The sequence below is a fragment of the Cephus cinctus genome, unplaced genomic scaffold (genome assembly GCF_000341935.2).
Source record: "Cephus cinctus unplaced genomic scaffold, Ccin1 Ccin1_scaffold0008, whole genome shotgun sequence".
NCBI lineage: Eukaryota > Metazoa > Arthropoda > Insecta > Hymenoptera > Cephidae > Cephus > Cephus cinctus.
Window position 1 is genome coordinate 777,695 of NW_014332759.1, and position 18,402 is coordinate 796,096.

General features: G+C 34.6%; 2 protein-coding genes and 1 long non-coding RNA gene across 8 annotated transcripts; all 3 read left to right on the forward strand.

Annotated features, from left to right (window-relative positions):
* The first annotated feature begins 766 nt into the window (after positions 1–766).
* LOC107273126 lies at positions 767–16,971 on the forward strand. Of its 5 annotated transcripts, XM_015751341.2 has the most exons (6): positions 4,214–4,273; positions 4,349–4,375; positions 13,446–13,705; positions 14,179–14,298; positions 14,420–15,052; positions 16,887–16,971. In XM_015751341.2, the coding sequence occupies exons 1-6, from the start codon at positions 4,229–4,231 to the stop codon at positions 16,915–16,917; spliced, it is 1,116 nt and encodes a 371-aa protein (XP_015606827.1). In that variant the 5' UTR covers positions 4,214–4,228; the 3' UTR covers positions 16,918–16,971. The 5 variants fall into 5 exon arrangements, with proteins under 5 accessions (XP_015606742.1, XP_015606827.1, XP_015606506.1 ...); XM_015751020.1 differs by having other exon boundaries at positions 14,420–16,967; XM_015751171.2 differs by lacking the exons at positions 4,214–4,273; positions 4,349–4,375 and adding exons at positions 6,852–7,007; positions 7,090–7,355 and having other exon boundaries at positions 14,420–16,967.
* On the forward strand, positions 4,382–6,003 carry LOC112494538. Its single transcript, XR_003060065.1, has 3 exons — positions 4,382–5,005; positions 5,112–5,287; positions 5,371–6,003. It is a non-coding gene; the product is annotated as an uncharacterized LOC112494538 (long non-coding RNA).
* Positions 16,908–18,381, forward strand: LOC107273335. Of its 2 annotated transcripts, XM_025086269.1 has the most exons (6): positions 16,908–17,002; positions 17,327–17,373; positions 17,439–17,674; positions 17,752–17,815; positions 17,887–18,068; positions 18,151–18,381. In XM_025086269.1, exons 3-6 carry the CDS (start codon positions 17,472–17,474, stop codon positions 18,263–18,265), a joined length of 564 nt encoding a protein of 187 aa, XP_024942037.1. In that variant the 5' UTR covers positions 16,908–17,002; positions 17,327–17,373; positions 17,439–17,471; the 3' UTR covers positions 18,266–18,381. The 2 variants fall into 2 exon arrangements, with proteins under 2 accessions (XP_024942037.1, XP_015607034.1); XM_015751548.2 differs by lacking the exon at positions 16,908–17,002 and having other exon boundaries at positions 17,117–17,373.
* Positions 18,382–18,402: the final 21 nt, after the last annotated feature.

Below are 18,402 nucleotides of genomic sequence, written 5' to 3' on the forward strand. Positions count from 1 at the left end.
AGTAAGAGATCTAGCAGGATCCATATTAGTCTGGATAATCTCGATGATCTTTGCATAGTAGATAAATGAAAAATTTGCTCATGCAAAATACCTTGACATGTTATGGTCGGAATATTTACAAGGATGAAAGTAAAGAAATCAATTGTATAACTTAAGTTTAACCTCAAACGCATAACTAATTTCAAAGTCGTACGTTACGTAAAGAATATTCGATGAAATTTATTCATTGCTAGGAACGAAAGTTCTTCGGAAGCTAGACGAGTGTGAATATTCTTAAGATCGAGGATCGAGACGAATCATAGATCATCTTTTTAGTTTTCACTCTCCTCCAAAGACTTCCGGTAGAATAAAATAAATACCAAGCACCTGTTACTCGTACGAATGAATATTCTTAATTGTTATTGTATCATAAATATTGGTAGAAGCCTACGTCAGCATTGTTTAAAATATTCTGATTTCCTTACTGCCCCTTTTAATTATTGACAATCGAAATAATAATTCATAAGGGTCGCGGGAAAATTTAATTATCATAATTAATTCCCAGATTCTTACGACTAATTAAAACTGTCGATTGTTCTTTGCTACCGATTATTGAAGTATATCCGGGTGGGATAATGAATATTAAAACGTGCGACATATGTGGAGGCACGAGAGGTGGAAATTCTTTCTTCTAAAGATTGGTGTAAAGAATTGCGAAGGCGTCCACGTATCTGGATTTATCCCCATTCGCTGGAGCAAACCTAACAACCAAGCGACGCCTTTTGGTCCAGTTAGTGGTTGAGTCTTGATCTCTTGGTACTTCAGTGGATCGACACGATTAGGCGCGGCTACTTCGGCTACTAGGGCTCTGTCCGAACTCTCTTTGAGTCTCTTTGAGTCTCTTTGAGTCTCTTGTGAATTAACGTTAGACAATAATTAGTTTTTCGAATCGATCGAACCGACCTGGTCGAAAGGATATCGACTGGTCAGTGTTTTTCGAATTTTTAAAAAAATATTCCGCTGTTTTTTTTTCTTTATCAACATGAAGAGACAATTCAATGGCCTATTGTTTTTGGTGAGTGTTACCCTTGCTTTTATTTGGAAACTAATAAGGGCTTTTTAAAGTTATAATTAATTACTGTTATTCACCCATGTATTTTTTATTAACAAATTATGGATAGTTTATTATGTAGCCATGAAGTTAACGATACTGATTGGAGGTGTTATAATTCATGTAACGTCGAACAAATTTAATGTGTTTTGACTCTCGTAATATGATAATAAAAGATCAGATTAAGCCATGTGTAACTGTGAGAAAAAAAATTCATAATTCAGGTAAATGCTGTTGGAATACAAAATTTTATCGACCTTTTTTTTCAAAATTCGATACAGTCCAACGTATCTTTGCGGATGCAGAACTCGACGAGGAGATATTATCTCTTGGCAAAAACATGTCCATATATAAATAACACGTCTATCTTGAAATGCAACAAGAACTCGTTCTCGATTAAATTTTTTTATATCAAAAAATTTATTCCAATCATCCCATGCGAAGGTATTGTAAGATTTATAAATTATATCCACACGATGCACTGCGAATGTTGAAATAAGTATAATAATCGCACGCTTTACCAATGTCAGGCACGATTGCGTTAGCATAGCAGCAAGAGATCGAGATGGAGATCAAGATCGAGATCAAGAAAGTCGTGCAATTCAGTCTCTAATGCATCTGGTATGAGTTTACACCGTGATCTCATTTTTCATAAATGAATCGACCGAAGATGCATAAAAATCCATTAGAAGTTAGTCCACTGATGCAGATATATGGAACTTTTATGAATGACGTCATCAACTTTCTTAATCGTTATTCCATCAACGTGATCAAGTCCGGATGTATTGCTTTTTTGGTTGTTTATTAGTGAATCGTCACTACGGACATTGAACGTGTCTGACAGAATTTTTACAAACTTTCGAAAATATCCATTTTTCCACCATGTTGGATGATTTTAGGAAGTTTGCTTTCTACGCCGTAGGGGTTCACCGAACGCGCCGGCAGTAAAGCATTAATTACTGAAAGAATCTAAGGAAAATTTCCAGTTCACCGAAAACGAGAAAGGTGACAACGGCGCCAAACGACAGACTATTACTGAACTCGATTGTCGTTTAGACGCCATAATTAAAGTGAAATTTCATTAACCTTGATAGATGGTGTTTCGTAATTTGTTACGTTACTACATTCGCGACGTGTAGGTGGGAATGGGCGGTTGTCTTGATTTCTAACGAGCGATCGCTTAACGAAAGATAAATAAGATAAAAATATTGAATAGGTACATAAATCAGTTGTATATTTAAAATAAAATGAATTTTGCAAAATATTTTTACTGCATCGCAAAAATACTGCGGCAGTTGTATGATGCGAATATGTAATATACATAATTATAAATGAATATTGTCAACTCGGTAATGAGCTATTAAAATTTCAATTTTGATTATATAATTTCTTTTTGCGTAACACTGGTGGACGTCATTTGTAAAGTGTCACCTTGAAATATACCTTTCATAATCAGTTACATTAGGCGTAATGCGTGGGCGGTGTTAATTAAATGTTAGGTATGCTCTTAATGGATGAAAATATTTTTTTTAATTATTCACAATTTTTTCTTTACCTTAATCTGATAAAAAATATTATCTTCTGTGGTTTTTGAGCAGATAATAAAGCTACTAATTTTAAATTGATTGCGGTAAGCGCGTCCAAGATTCTGATTGCATTTTCATATTTTCAAGGGTCCAAGAGTAATCGAAAAATTTGCCTGATCGATCGAACAAAGAAACACGTTCACGAGATTAACATTCTTATGTCGAAAATGGCCGTGACGGACTGGACCACTATAAAAATAAATGATCGACCGCCGGATGAAAACAAGGCTACGCAAATTATAATAAATCACGTTAGTAGATGTCATTCTTCAAGAGATTACACAATTATTCATAGGGACATTTGCTAACTGGAAAATTCGTATGCTACAACACTTTAATATTTATTGAAAAACTAATCATAGCATATATTATATTGTCTAAAAACTAGTTTAAGATAAATTCAGATCGAACTAAAATTTCGTTAAATATTTTATGAAAGTCTTTGCACCCTCAAGTACTATGTTTTACAAGACCATAGAATTTCTTCTCAATAGCAATACGTCGCTACGCAACTTGCGAGCGTTGAATTATTTAGTTATTTCAATTACCACGATATTTATCTACAACACCGCAATTTCAGGTCAAGTTAATCGGCCAGAGCCTCATTACAGTCCTTGATCTTACTGGGAGGGTCCTGAGACTCTGAGAAATATATTTCGAGGTCCAATGAATAGTAAAAATATTCACGATTCCACGTGGGATCGATCCTATTAAAGTACTATATTGTATCCTAAACAATATATAGGTATACATATACTGTACGCGATCCTGATGTTTAGATAGCGATTGACGAGCTCCCATTGCTCAGCCACTCTTTCAAGATACTCATAGTAAAAGTGAAAGCAGTACTGTACGAATATCGTACAGCGAGAGGAAAACACGTCAGTCCATATAATTCGCTGTGTAATCCCATCAGCAAAGATGAAAGTCATTATTTTAAGTATCAACATAACTACCGAATAATATCGAAACTCTAAGTGGAAAAATTCTTCAAAGATTCATTAGGAACGTCATTTCTCATTAAAAAGTAAAACAATACGAGTTCAGTGTCACGTACACATATCACTGATCGAAAACGTATACCGTCTCTTGTTATTTGTGGTTCTTGTTATTTTTGTTCTTCCGTCATGTCCTCGATGGCCGTATCGTAAAAGTGAAAGCAATTCGGGTCAATCGTAAAAGCAAGAGGAGAAAAGAAGGAAGAATATCGTTGACAGTAAGCACGAATTGCACGTGGCTCCGCAGTGGCCAGTTTTAGTACCTATGAGCCCATTGGCAGGCATAGACAAACGCAGTCGTTGATCTAATGGCGAATATCCAGGGCCTCGTACGTATTTGTCCAAGAGAGCAAGAAAAAGAGAGCTACGAGAGTGTTCCAAGAGAATCGAGTACACTCCAGTACACTCCCACGCCTTTTATGGAGCCTGTGTAAAATATCGCTGGAAAGATCTTTCAAGACAGTGGATTCGTTTATTTCTTTTTCTCATCTTACACAGCGTATCTGTATTTCACTCTCTTAAGATTTCAACTCTCGCTAGTCGATAGTACAGTGATGAAACAAAAAATAGAATTTAATTCAGTGTCACTCGGTACTTATGTGCGTCGAAAGTTAACCTAACTTCATCGGTCTTTTTGACAGCTATAATATTTTAAAAAATCTAATTTTATACAGATTTGGAATCGTGATCCGGTGATGATGGTTCGTACGTTTCAAATACTACGTTGCAATCCGGAATATCAGTTCTCTTACGCATTTAGAATTCTGTTGTTTTACGCTTCGCGGAGCGGAAGTCATTTTATACTAACTGCATGCATTGCACATACTCCACGTGGCCATAACTGTGTCAGTAAATCCTCGTCTGCTATAAAGAGATGTACCCTCGTTTCCACTGGGAATGAAGTTTCTTCCGTATCCCTTAATACTCTAACTTAACCTAGCATGATACCGAAGAGCGTTATATTGAATACTGTGGGATAATATCGTAATATCTATCTCACGTGCAATATTCACCATGCAATACATAACCTCTATTGTAATTTCACGTAAGATACTTGACAAGATCGTAACTAGTATTTAGTATCTTCGTGTACTTGAACTAACTAATAATTCATTGTACAATATAGTATCCACAATACCCCGTGCAGGAGTACGCTAGATTTATGATGCAATTGCAGCAGCCACAAAGACGTCGCTGAAAAAGTATTCTTTTTAGGTTACAAATATTTCTTAGATAATATTCGTTTCTTGAATTTCTTTTTAAATAGAATTAAAAATGTTTATTTCACTAGCAATGCTTATCAGCTTCCGGAAAGGTAAGCTATTTACAAGGTAAAAATTTTCTGGTCAATTTCGTGAAAATTAAACGGTATACGAGATTGTTATTATTATCGTTATTGTCAGCCATATCTCTTAGGCGCGTAACATTATTTTCCAGAATGACGCGGACGCACTCGTGCATCTCCAGACGTTCGGGGAATCCCATTAAGGATGAGCGTACTACACTCTGCTTTTACATTCCGCTTATTGAGGATGAAAGTTATATTCATGATAAATAAAGTGCAGCGCCATAGTGCTTCTCGTTAAACAAATTATAACTGGAGTGAAGTCAAGGTAGTCATTTATTCAAAATCTGGATTTAACATAACCTTACTTATATAAAATTCATGTAGAAGGAATCTTGGTTTAACATCTAGATGGAAAATGATATTATCAGTAGCCAGTTATGACTGTAAACAAAACGCGTGGAATATTATTTAACGAATAACAAGGACAGTATAAAAATGTCTAACCATAAAAATACCTAGTGTGGAACCATTAACCATGTTGCCAGACTCGTTTTCATCGCCATCTTGAATTCCTTGAATAATACGATCGGTCTACTGCTACGAGGTACAATAGGTAGAATAAAATATAATTCCATGAAGAGCGTCAGTGTTCATATGTAATCTTTATACGGAAATACGTGACATGCAGCGATCATCAAAATGACTTATCTATCGATGATCTAACATCGTCCCGTTTGCTTACACATGAGGAACATACATAATACTTCCATATATGGAATTACTCGCTACACATATGACACATGACGTCATCTAATTCTCGATCATCCTCAGTACTGCTGATGAGGGTGTAGACATGATTTTAAAAAATCATTAGTAATTCTATTGCTATTTTTAAAAATAATGTATCCTTTAATCCTCTATTCTCGCCACCCCCACACATTTTCATTAATTCTTCCTCAGCCTTCAAAATATATTGATAATTATTCAATCCAGCATAAAAGAAAACAATTCTTTTGTCATTTTAATTTATACATAATACCCTCCACGTGGTTCGTAAACGATTGTTGGTGTAGGATTTGCGGAGGCGGCAAATCGAGTCAGCAATGATCTCAGGCGACTGGTATCTCTACTGCATTACTGGCCAATGTCTTGCTACAGATTTGTACATACGTAGGTAACCTTACTTTCAGCGAAGCCATATTTACCAGTAACTAAAAACTGTTGAACCAGTCTTAAGGACAGTGGGAGACTCTTTTATGTTTAAACAAAAGCTTTGTGTTCGAAGTTGAAAATTGCGAAGGTTGGTGAATGCATGAATGCTCTCCATATAATAGCTCTAAACAATTGGCAATTCCTCAACGCATTACAAACTGTTTCTACACGTTCTTACATCTCTTTAGTACTACTTGTACGCGATAAACAACAGTGGCTATGATGTCATTTCAGACTGGACTAATCGACATATTAGCATACACGTAAGATTGATACATTTCCCACGCATTCACGCTTTGGTTGCATGAAATGTACGTAATTTTAATTTGTCAAAGTAAAACAAAAAATCAAATACAGTTGCGCAGGTCGAAATAAACATTAGATCAGGCACTTTTGATAAGAGGGGTAGAGAGCTTGTTAGATTCTGTTATCAAATTTCTGATTTTTTTATAACACAGCATTGTTTACGGGTTTTGCAACGGTTCTTGTAACCATGGGAACTTTTTTATCGTAAACTTGCTGATCTCTGAATATATTTAAAATGTCTCCAGAGGTGGTACGTTCAACTTAAGGAAAAAGTGACGTTCCTCGAGCGGAAGTCAGCCCAAGCGGAGGTGGTGTAGGTGAAGGTGTAAGAGGTGGAAGTAAAGAAGATGGAAGTGGCAGTGGAGGTAGAAATGATGGGAGATGGCGAAGGAGTCTTCTAGTGATAGCCAAGCAAATGGCTAGCGTCACTGGTTCTCTTAGTTCGAATATTGCATCCGCTCCTTTAGCCTCGACGGAGCAGCTCGTCGACGGATTTCGCGAAAATTTCATTTCGCAATATTATTTTGGTACTTTGATTATCATCTGGTGATAACGTACGCGAGATAAATTTTACAAATTTTTTAAATATTATTTCTCATTGGATTTTAGGGTTAAGTTAAAATCGTCGAAGCCGGCTCGTGTCTGTGAACTTGACATTGACTTTAGGCAGTGATTCACTTAACTTGATCTTGACTGGAAAATAATTGAATGGAGATCAAACGAAACGTGTAAAACAATCTACATTTTATAGGGAATAAAAACGGAAGAAAATTTTGAATTTTTTTTTTGTTTATGTAATTGTGATATATCGTTCATTATACGGCGATACCATGTCCATGGCTATTTGGATACTGGTGTTCCTGCATTGTGCCACGGTACGCATGTTTTTTTAAAATTATTCTAATTTTGATTTCTATTAATGGTTGATATTTTTTATTGTATTTCTTATCATTACGTATCGATTAGGTACTGATAAGATTATAAGACTTTTTTAATGAGTTTTATTTAATCATTCAATAAATTTCCAAAATTCATATAAATTGACCATTCTCTTATTAGGACCTAGAAAATAAAAGGATCGTTGACTTTTTATTATCAGGAGATACATATTGTTACTATTGTTACAACAGATGTAATTATCTGTACGTATACAGCAACGTGTACAGCTAAATTACCGTAGGCTACAGTAATCTAGTCAAACAATAGAAAAGTGAAGTGTGTCAAAATAAAACAACTAGTTAATTACTCTCGTGCCACGCTATAGGCGAATTCGTTTTGCCATCGGATGCCGTTCTAAAATAGCGAATAGAAATGGATGATTTCTATGCCAACGTGCGAAAAATGTCTCAAAATAAAAATCAAGCGTATAACAATCAATAGCGTCCCCCTAGCACAATGAAATTGGATTGAGCATACCGACACAATAAATCTAAACTGGATTTAAAAAAATATAATCTGGAATACCGCGAATCCCTTGCAATACAAAAAAGTCCCGTTAGAATTATAATACGCTCGAAATTGCAAAAAAGGAAAAAAAAATTTTTCCTTACAGTACCAGAATATCCATTACATTTTCGTGAATAAAACATAATCCTTATATTCATATATAACCTAGACTTAATGGAATTGTGCGGAGATATCGACCAGTCATTCAAATTCTAACAATAGTAATTTTTTTATTTAATAATTTTTCACCGAACGGTAACAATAATAAAGATTCCACGAAAATACCGGGATATCTTTCGAAACTTCACAGTTGCTTCTATTGAGTGTGATTACCCTTGAAATTAAAAATTATAAGTATCAAGATTTCATATACTCATTGTAAAAAAATCATTGAGCTTTTTGCTAGTACAAAATGTCATGCTGTATTATTACGTGGTGAGATATCAATTCCCAAAATGATTTTCTCGGCATATCAAGCCTAACGCTTTTAAATATTTCAACTGACCTAATGATGATTTTTCAATTATTATTCAATTTCATCGATCGATTGTTCAATTTCATTGTGACTACTTTTTCCATTACGAATTATCCGTCATTTTTCGTCGATGACCGCGTCGCTGAAAAAATCGTATAGAAAATTATCTTTTTCTTCATTAACACTGTTGATGTAATTGCAATTGCTAAGCATGACGTATTTTCATTATCAATGTCACGGCAGGTATGTTGGAAGGTAGTTCGATCTATCGATCGAATACAATCATCACCATACCATAGAATGACAGGCCGTTAACTGAATACCAAATAGTACAATGACATTGGAATCGCTTGACTCATTTACTTCGAATAATAATCCTGACAATGATGTCTCACTTTCTCACGGATCATTGATCAATGATATAAATAAAATTTCCGATATAAAACCACTAAATTATTTAATATAAATATTATTACCATTTATAGCAATTTTTTTGACAGCTACTTATCAGACGTCAAAACAAAAACTTCGAAGGTCGTCCATTTTTTCTTTCTCATAGCTGTTTTCAACGATCACTTTATTAACACAATTTCGTGGTATATTAGGAGTTCTAGGAATATAACCAAAACCAATCTAAGTAGGTAATGCATAAGCAGTCTCGAAATGGCAAAGTTAAAATCCAACAAATACCGAGGACACTCTAGATCGTGATGATTATCAATATCATCGATTGCAACTTCACTCGATCAATGCGATGGTACCTAAAACTTGCATATAAAATAACAAAAACCTGAATATATCATTGTAAAACAGGTATATGGTAATGTGACAATCTTCTTAGGTTATCCACAATTCACTAGATATATTCACAATTTTTTAATCCCGTCTATACACACACGTCAAGTGAATACAACGCAATAAAATTCATAGATTGGGACTTGAAAAAGTAAAAGTAAGGTTTCGCTTAATCGCACTGAGCGGCTTTCGATTTCGTACGACCATTACAGCACGGATATCTCAAAGCAGCTAATATAAAAACCGCATTGATGTCGCGCAGCATAAAGGCGGCCTCGTGTCTGGCGTGTGGACGCGTCTCATTAGGACGTCGAGCACGCTTTCCTTTTGCTATTGATTGCCAATCGATTATAACCGCGCTCCATATACGTATGTATATGCGCACGTTGGGGCAAGCCGAATAAAAATTAATGACGTTTCTACGTATCTCATGGTACATTTGTTTTGTTTACTTTTTACATTACATTTTTGGTATTAGTTTTAAGCATAAACTTATATCGTACAGAGATATATATGTATATGTATAGGCGAAAAATAAATTTCTGCACTTGGTGGCCGTTCGTACTCGTAAATACAAAAAAGGCAAAGAAAAGGGAAAAGAAGCAGTTACCGTCGCTGACCTCTTTTCGTTCTAATGACAGACCTAGGTAGCGACTGATCACTGGCGTCAATTGTACGTAAGCCTTAACGATAATTGCTATAGGGAATTCCACGTCGCATTCTTGTAAAAATACTTATTCGTCTCTTTGGTGTTGAGTAGATAAATAAAAAAAGAAAAGAAACAGTAAACACATGATCTCCGTAGTGAAACAGGAAATTCAATAAGAAGTTTAATGGAATTGCGTTAGAAATTCGTTATTGTAAATCCCAGCGTACAATCAACGCGTTTGTTCATTTACATGATGCATTATTCCGGAGCCCGTGTTACATAAAAATTGTAGAATTTTCGTTGGCGCGAAATTCGAATCGGATTTTCAAACGAAAGCTGGATGTTCAGGCGTTCACGGTACGAGACTGACTTGCTTTAGGTTTTTTTATTGGAAATTTGAATTTTCTTTGTATCGTAGCTATATATTCTTAGATCTATTGGAAATAGCTCGCTCTACTTATAGTACATAGACTCTTTATAGCTATACTGTCTAATGACGTCTTGTACCTAGAATCGGGTACAATGCTAACGGGCGTCATGGCAATTTCACTTTCACGCCGCCGGAAACGCTCCTCTTTTGCTTCTTTTCTTTCCGCAGAGGGCATTATCGTAATCCGGCAAAAATCATTATTGTTCCGGTACAATTTCACGAACGTTGAACCCCTTTCCTGCCACGTCACTAAGTGTCCTGGGTATCCTGGACTGTAAAGTTGCTGCTTATATACCGGTGTACACTGTGTGTAAATAAGTATTACAGCGTTATAGGACAGAGCCATTCGTGGTAACTTGAGAATTTCTATAGTAGGCGAGACAGCATGGAATTTCTAGATGTCGCAGTAAAAGTGTCCTTAGAAGAATTCCAGTGGAGAATCTAGCATCTCACATTTCCTTTTGTCTCGTACAGATAAATTGAATAGGTTAAGAGATACGTATATTCGCTTGTTATGTATATGAGGGAATTGTAAATAGAATAGATAATGGATACGTAATTAAGCCTGATTTGTTCAATCAATTTTAATTAAAGAATTAACATTTCAACACCTTAATCAATTCAATTAAGGTTATAAGGTATCGATGAAACTTTGTTGTGTGGAATTTAAAAAAATGTGAGGTGAATTGGAGAAAGTTTTTTTTTATCGGATTTTTTTTTAATGGATTTCAATGTACTGAATTGGCTGGAGTTCAAAGTTCGTACGTTGGCTTCAGGAAATTCTTAATACTGACTTAAACATGGTGTAATGGTGAATTTGTATATTTATGAACCAATCGATAATTTTGACAGAAGCGCAGAAACATGAAATTATTATAATACCGGCTGATGATAAATTATGATGAAATTACTGTAAAAAAATTTTATTTTAATAATTACTACATATTGTTCGGTATTTCTTGATTTGAAGTCCATACGTTCTGAATTTATTATAAAGAAACGGTAACGTAAATAGTAAACTATTACAGCTCATCGCTCGAGAATTTTACGTCTTTTAATTACATTTAATCAATATTCATTTATACTAATGAATATCTCCGCTGTTTGTAAATATCATTGATCCCGGTGGATATACGTAATGTGTAAAATTATGATAATGTTCAGTGTGCGTAGAACGGAATCTTCTTTTTCGGAAATTGCGTAAACCTTGCAAAATGACGTTATTCTTTGTCTAATCCCAATGTCAATGAATATATATTAAAAGATACGCAGTAGATAAAAATTGATTTGGTAAAATTGTACGTGCAAATATTATACGTAAGATTTGAAAATATTTTTAAATAAATGAATTAAGGAATATATTTTGAATATTTTCACTGTATTTCACTACTTTTGTTATCTGCGGAATCTCAAGCACGTTGCGGTTTCCATTGTCCATGAATCTTCATCATTATTAATTAATCCTTTACTCAACTCAATCGTTATAATTAGCGAATTATTCTATGAAAACTATTCTGCTAAATGGACTTAAGCGGTCACGCACATTACTGATTCCATTTCATTTAAATAAAAAAGGAGTAGATTTAACAGTCAGTAGAAAAGTGCACGCGAATCTATTCATGAGAAATCATTAAGTCACTATACAAATTAAATATAAGATTAAAAATATTTACCGATACATGGTAAAGGTTAAATTACTTTTAGCCTATGCCGTCAAATTATCAATCCAAGTATAGCTAATCAGATAAATGACGTTTAAACAGTACGATTAATAATATCTCGAAATTAATCGTTACGTTATAAAGTACTGTCTGTGGCTCAAGATGAATGATACTTTAATTTTAGCATATCATCACGAACCCGATATAATTATAATTATCTACTTTATAAAAATACAATAAACTTTATAATATCGTCGTACCAATGAAATAATCCTATCGTCCAAAGGCTGTCTCTCTTCGCATCCAAGATGAGACAAGAGGATTGTAAGTTTACAAACGCAGAGTCATTCAAAGTGGCGCGAAGTGAGTGTCATGGCGACAGTAGAATGCGTGGGATTGGAAAAGCCGACTCTCGAGGCTCTGCGCTCCTTATTAAGAAATCCCCGTAGCGAGTCCCATGGCCTCGTGAAATCCCGTACAAGATCCCCATGTAATCCTTTACGTAAATCCATCTTATAAATAGTTACAGTGAAACGCAATACAAGACAAAAATTCAAACATAACCTGCATGAACGAGAAAAATCATAAAGAACGTTGCAAAATATATTTGAAATTCTAGAACTAAATAGGACGTGTCATTTGATATATTTCTATTTGTATATTTGGCAAACTCATGGTTATAGCAGTTGGCAGGACTGGTTTGTTACGTAGACTGCAAATTATTGGGAATAATCAATTCAATCGACCGAATACAAGGTTGCAACCCGCAACAACAATTTCGAGGTTATACTCACCCACCTGTTGACAGCCTACGACATTCCTGGCCAACTTGCTACCGTTTTCATTTCATTTTTTATTCGAGTAATTACCGAATTTGCATACTAGTGCAATCAATGACTGGTGCATCGTATTCGGACAGTGAATCTATTTAATTTATTGGCAATTTTATTAGGATACACCTGTGAATTCATATTTCGTATAATTGGACGTATTACTAGTATACATTATAGTATGCGACATAACCTAACGCATAATAATCAGTGCTTCGCCTTAACCAAGCCTCGAGAACGGTATATTACTTACATTATCAGGTAATTAGAATGTTTAATGGTTCGTGACCAGGATTATAGGCACGGAACAACTGAATGGCACCCTAATCATTGTTAGTTCTGCTGAAGATAATATGAACCTTTTTTAATCATGCACAAGGACGTAATGACTAGAGATCTTGGATCGTTCGCTCAATGATACTCCCTCCAAGTAAATCACAAATTATTTGTTGTTTTTGGTGTTAAATGGTCACTGTAAATATAAATGCAATCATTTTTTAATGAAATAAAATTCATAATTTTGCCATATGTTTGACGTTATGGATGCTTATATTTAAGGAATGAAATTTTTGCAAATAATTGCAATCTGAAACTAGCGATAATGTAAGAATTTCTTTTTGTACCAGGTTTGACAGTACAATTTTGAAAATTATAATTTTTTATTTTCTTTCTGAATCAGATTTCTGTCTTTGGCTTGACCGCGGATGAGATCGAGGCTCAAAGGAGCGGCTGGGATGTCAGTCCTAATACGCAATACCACATACAAACGGATGAGGGTCCCGAGCGTTACTTCCGGTTCCAGACACTCAGTGGTCAATACCGGAAAGAAAAGAGGCTCGAAGATGGAACAGTCGTTGGTACAGAAGGCTGGCTGGATCCTCTAGGATATTTGAGAATCAAAGATTATGTTGCCGACGATCAGGGTTTCCGGATATTGCGGTAATTTATTTAAAACAATATATAAATTTTATAACGTATATCTATAGTATGCCAGCATACTAAATTTTTAATCGATCTTCATGAGATTCTTGGCACTGAAGATTTCCTAGTATTTATGACATCGCACAAACGGTAATTACTCTACAATTACGAGATACTTAAATACTTGTCTTTATGGACATTAATTGGGAACTTTATTAGCTACAATATAGGAATATTAATTTGTGTGCCGTAATTACGTTGCCCGAGAATGGGAACAGTGTTAACCTTGAACTAGTGACAGCCTGAGAATTGACAATAATCTAAACAATACCTGTTCTATTGAGTAATCTTATTGTCATTACTTTTTTCTACATTTTCATTGTGGTCTGAATGTCAGTAGTCTTTCTTTACTTATAAACTTTTACTTCCTTTATTTTACTCTAAACTACTGATTCTTCTACCTGATAATAATATTATTTCGTTAATGTCAGATCCAAGACAGTCTTCGTCGGCAAGGACAGACCCATTCAAGATGCAGTGTCAGTGTCCAAAAAAGTACCAGCTGATAGTGGAATTTTGGTGAAACCACAGAGACCACCAAATCCTTTCAGGTAATAAAAAATTACTTGTTTTACAATATTGTGAAAGCTATGAAACAACAAAAAGTATTGACAATAACCTTTTTTAGATATATCTAAGTGTAAATTGAGGAACTGTTTCATTATTTTCCAGACAACCAGAATTGAAAGACGTGCCAAACAGCATAGAAGCGAACACAGTGACACCTTTGAGATCATCTACGACATCCTTGGAATCATCAAATCATTATACAGCTCCATCGAGTACAGCAGTTCCGTATACTGCAAGCATTCCAGAATCTCAGTACGAAGATGGCTACCTAAAACCAAATACGAATTATCTATTACCAGGATACCAATTCCAAAGTCCTTACGTCAGTCCGTACAGGAGTCCTTATCCATATCATATTCCACCACCAGCTGTACTAGTTCAGCCACCTGTTTACGACGAAAGCAATGGCCAAGCCAGTCAACAATTACCTGTGCAAGTTGTGTACCAACCTAACAGTTTAAATTCCTCAACGCAACAAACCAATTACAATCCAGCTGGATATCAAGAAGTAACACCAGTACAAATTCAGAGACCAGGAATTCCAGGATCACAGGAAGCTTCAGCCAGATCTCCTATTCAAGCATCATCTTCAGCAGCTTCCAGTTCTGCAATATCTCAACAACTCCCATTGTACGACGGTGTCCACTCAACCGCCAATGGTTTCCAGTATTACTTGAAATCTCATTATCACGAAGAAGAGAAACAGCCGAACGATAAGAAAGTTGGTTCGTTCGGGTATGTCGATCCTTTCGGCATCCGAAGAGTCATCTATTACAGTGCAGATCCACAAAGTGGATTTTTACACAAAAAGAACAATAGATACGTTGGGTTTAATGCGAGTCCTTATGATCCTTTGCCGCCATCATCGCATTAGAAAGTCAAATAACATAATTTTGATATAATCAATAAGATTAGCTAAATATTCAGCTAAGCTCTGATCCTCTATTTATTTAGAGGAGTGCCACTTTTTCGGAATTCCTTAATTCCACCGACTATCTTACATTTAAAAAAAACTTTTTTTATAACTTTATATATACTCAAAAAGGAATTCCATGGAGATTAACCAGTTAATCTTTTTTTATCTTCGTTTCTCGACTTCTACATGAAATTCTTGTGTCTGTGATCTAAATTAAAGAAACCAGTACAGATCCGGTCCATACACAAACATTAGTGCTTTGGAATATGTATTTACCAGATTAAACGAAAGCGGACTTTACTTACGAAATCCTGTCGTATCGCCACGAAGAGTCTGCGAGTAAAGTCGGACAGGCACATTAACTGAAGTGCTGCCTTAAATACGTGGGTGTCAAAAATCGGACTAGGCCCACGTATTTTTATACAGTCCTTAATATAAGATTACTTCCTAATCGTCTAATCTCTAATGTGTGCCTTCTAATACGTAAAAGGTTTCTCGGTCTATGTTCAAGGTGGTAAAGCTAAATCACCATAAGTAGCGATCAAGTATCCATCCATTAACAATTTCTGGGTCAGTCGCACCTCCCAAGACACTGATTACAGTCCACTGTATAAATTATTGTCAACGTGGACATGCTAGTTTCTCCTGATAACTTACTATTAAGCTAATGCCCATTCTGTATATGTCCATTAGACTTCATCTTGGATTTAGTACGGATACTAACACAAAACTAAATAATTAGTAATAAGTAGAATAACATTCGATATTTATAATTGTGGGCTCATTATGAAATTTTAACAATCAGCACCATTTTTAAATTAGCAAAGTTCCAGTCTGGAATCTAATTTCGCTAATGTCTTGCTGTGGCTTATAAGTAATGGCATATTGTAAATTTTTTTTAATGGAATCGAATCATGCATCTGTTTACCAATTTTATATTGGATGACTAATCAGTATCCTATTTTGTAATTGTTATCGGTTGTGATCGCATGGCTAACCGGATTTGTACCCACGCTTCGTCTCGTATTCTCTTATCGCACTATTATACTGATACCATATTATGAGAGAACCGTTATAGTTTTCGGAACCAGTACCAATTTTGGCATGAGTGGAATCGATCAATATCTAATTATTTTTCACGGAATTAATTACGCAGTGACAGATTTTTTTAGAACACTCATTTACAGGAATCAAAAACGTTATGATCAAGTGATTAATTTAATTATTCGTATAATGAAATTCTTGATTACTGTACCTTTGAATTCGCTCGTTATTTCATTATTCAGATAAGTTATTCCAAATTTCGTAAGTGAAACGCTACCAGGGACATTTTTTTTATGAGTTGCTATTTGCTATTTTTTTTTATAAAAAGAAGTCGAGCTACATTAATTAGGGTAGAATTATCACTGGCTACGATGGTGGGAAATATACTATTGCCTTATATCCGGTTCAATCGAAATCTAATCGTTTCTTTATGAGATAATTAGGTACTACTAATTTAAGTATGTATTGTTGCTAATATTATTAACTATGACGGCACAGACACTGCCCTGTTGATCACGGTGAATTGCACTGTGCACTTCGTAAAGGATACTCAACACATCAGTTTTACCTGAATTTTTGTAACAACTATATTGAATAATAATTTTGCAGATTTGGCAATGGACCCTGGTCGCAGGGCTGACGAGAAAACGTGCTTGTAAATAAATAAAACGATCGTGTTTTACAAAAAGAGAAACTATACAGTTTATTGTGCGTATAATTACATGGTGAGCAAAACCTTTTTTTTCAAAGTAACAATCAATAGTCTTATTTTCATTAAAATATACACAATTCCTAATTTACCTGATTCTCGTACTATATTAACTGTGTTGTGTTATTTATCCATTGTGAAGGCAGCAGATTGTTATAGTTTCGAAATGTCTCTCATAGATGTCACTAGATTCACTGAATCTCGATTAACTTACGGAAGTACGAGAATTTTCTAGTTTTTTATAAATCGTTTATTAGAGTGTGCACTAAAGGTTTTTGTTTATTTCGATATCTGTTCTATAAAATGGTTGAACCATCCACGGATACCGTAAATGTCGCAGGCGAAGAAAATATAGTTCATTCGGCTATTGACGCTCTAATAAAAGAGGTAAACAATCAGTAAACAACGTTAAATTTTTTAACGTCTGATTCGAATTAATTTACGTAATAAAGGATGCCAGACTCAAAGTGGAAACTGAAAAAGTCATGGAGACGAAGAAGAAGTGGAAAACACAATACTTCCAATTAGAACGAAGTAATTCTTACCTAGCAGTAGATATAAATAATGAGAAAAAAGATGCGAGTCAGCTCGAAGAGAAAATCAAACTAAAAACTCGTGAAATTTCCGACCGAGAACACGAAGTTTTTTTAGAAACACAATGCAGTATGGAACGCAGGCTGAAAATAATGTGACATATTTTTTGTAATATAACGACGTAAGTAGATGAAATATTTTTAAATTTATTTCGAGACTATCATTTTATAGAAAAGATTTTGAGGACAATGTCATACAACTGGCAACCAAAATTCAACAAGCGCAGAATGAATACGTAAGTTTAAAATGAACGATAATCATCTTTTCACAAGTGGTTGTAATTGTATATCGAACGTCATATTGCAGTGTTCCAAAAATTTAAAACAAGATTGCGAGACTTATTGTATAAGATACAAAAAATATGCTGAGGAATTACAAAATCTTCAGACACAGTTAGATATTCGAAAACAGCGATACGATTTTAATGATCGAACGAAATTCGACGAAGGCAATCTTCTGATTAACTTGCAAATATTGAAGGAGATTTTGTAAATATTTATTAAATAATTCATTCTTTCTTCTACTATATAAAATTATGGATCTGTATTCTTTTTTTGTTTATTATCACAGAATGGATGATAGTTCTCTAGAAAGAGCTACCAGATCAGGGATGCGTTTGAATCAAGAATTGAATAGTAAAATTAAACAAACTAAAAGGAGATTATCAAACCTCTCCGAAAAATAAGAAAATAATGTGATACAACATTTTGTGAAATATTAATGTCTACATAATATAAAGAAGTTTACTGTACAATATCACATTACCTGTTTTATATGAAATAAATATTTTTTTTTCTTAAATAACACTACTTAATTAATATT

Coding starts and splice junctions, on each gene's coding strand:
- LOC107273126 (XM_015751020.1), top strand. CDS start 4,229: ATGAAACAAAAAATAGAATTTAATTCAGTGTCACTCGGTACTTAT. Junction 4,376..13,445: donor ATCGTGATCCGGTGATGATG/GTTCGTACGTTT, acceptor TTTCTGAATCAG/ATTTCTGTCTTTGGCTTGAC. Junction 13,706..14,178: donor CAGGGTTTCCGGATATTGCG/GTAATTTATTTA, acceptor CGTTAATGTCAG/ATCCAAGACAGTCTTCGTCG.
- LOC107273335 (XM_015751548.2), top strand. CDS start 17,290: ATGGTTGAACCATCCACGGATACCGTAAATGTCGCAGGCGAAGAAAAT. Junction 17,374..17,438: donor TTGACGCTCTAATAAAAGAG/GTAAACAATCAG, acceptor TACGTAATAAAG/GATGCCAGACTCAAAGTGGA. Junction 18,069..18,150: donor CAAATATTGAAGGAGATTTT/GTAAATATTTAT, acceptor TTATTATCACAG/AATGGATGATAGTTCTCTAG.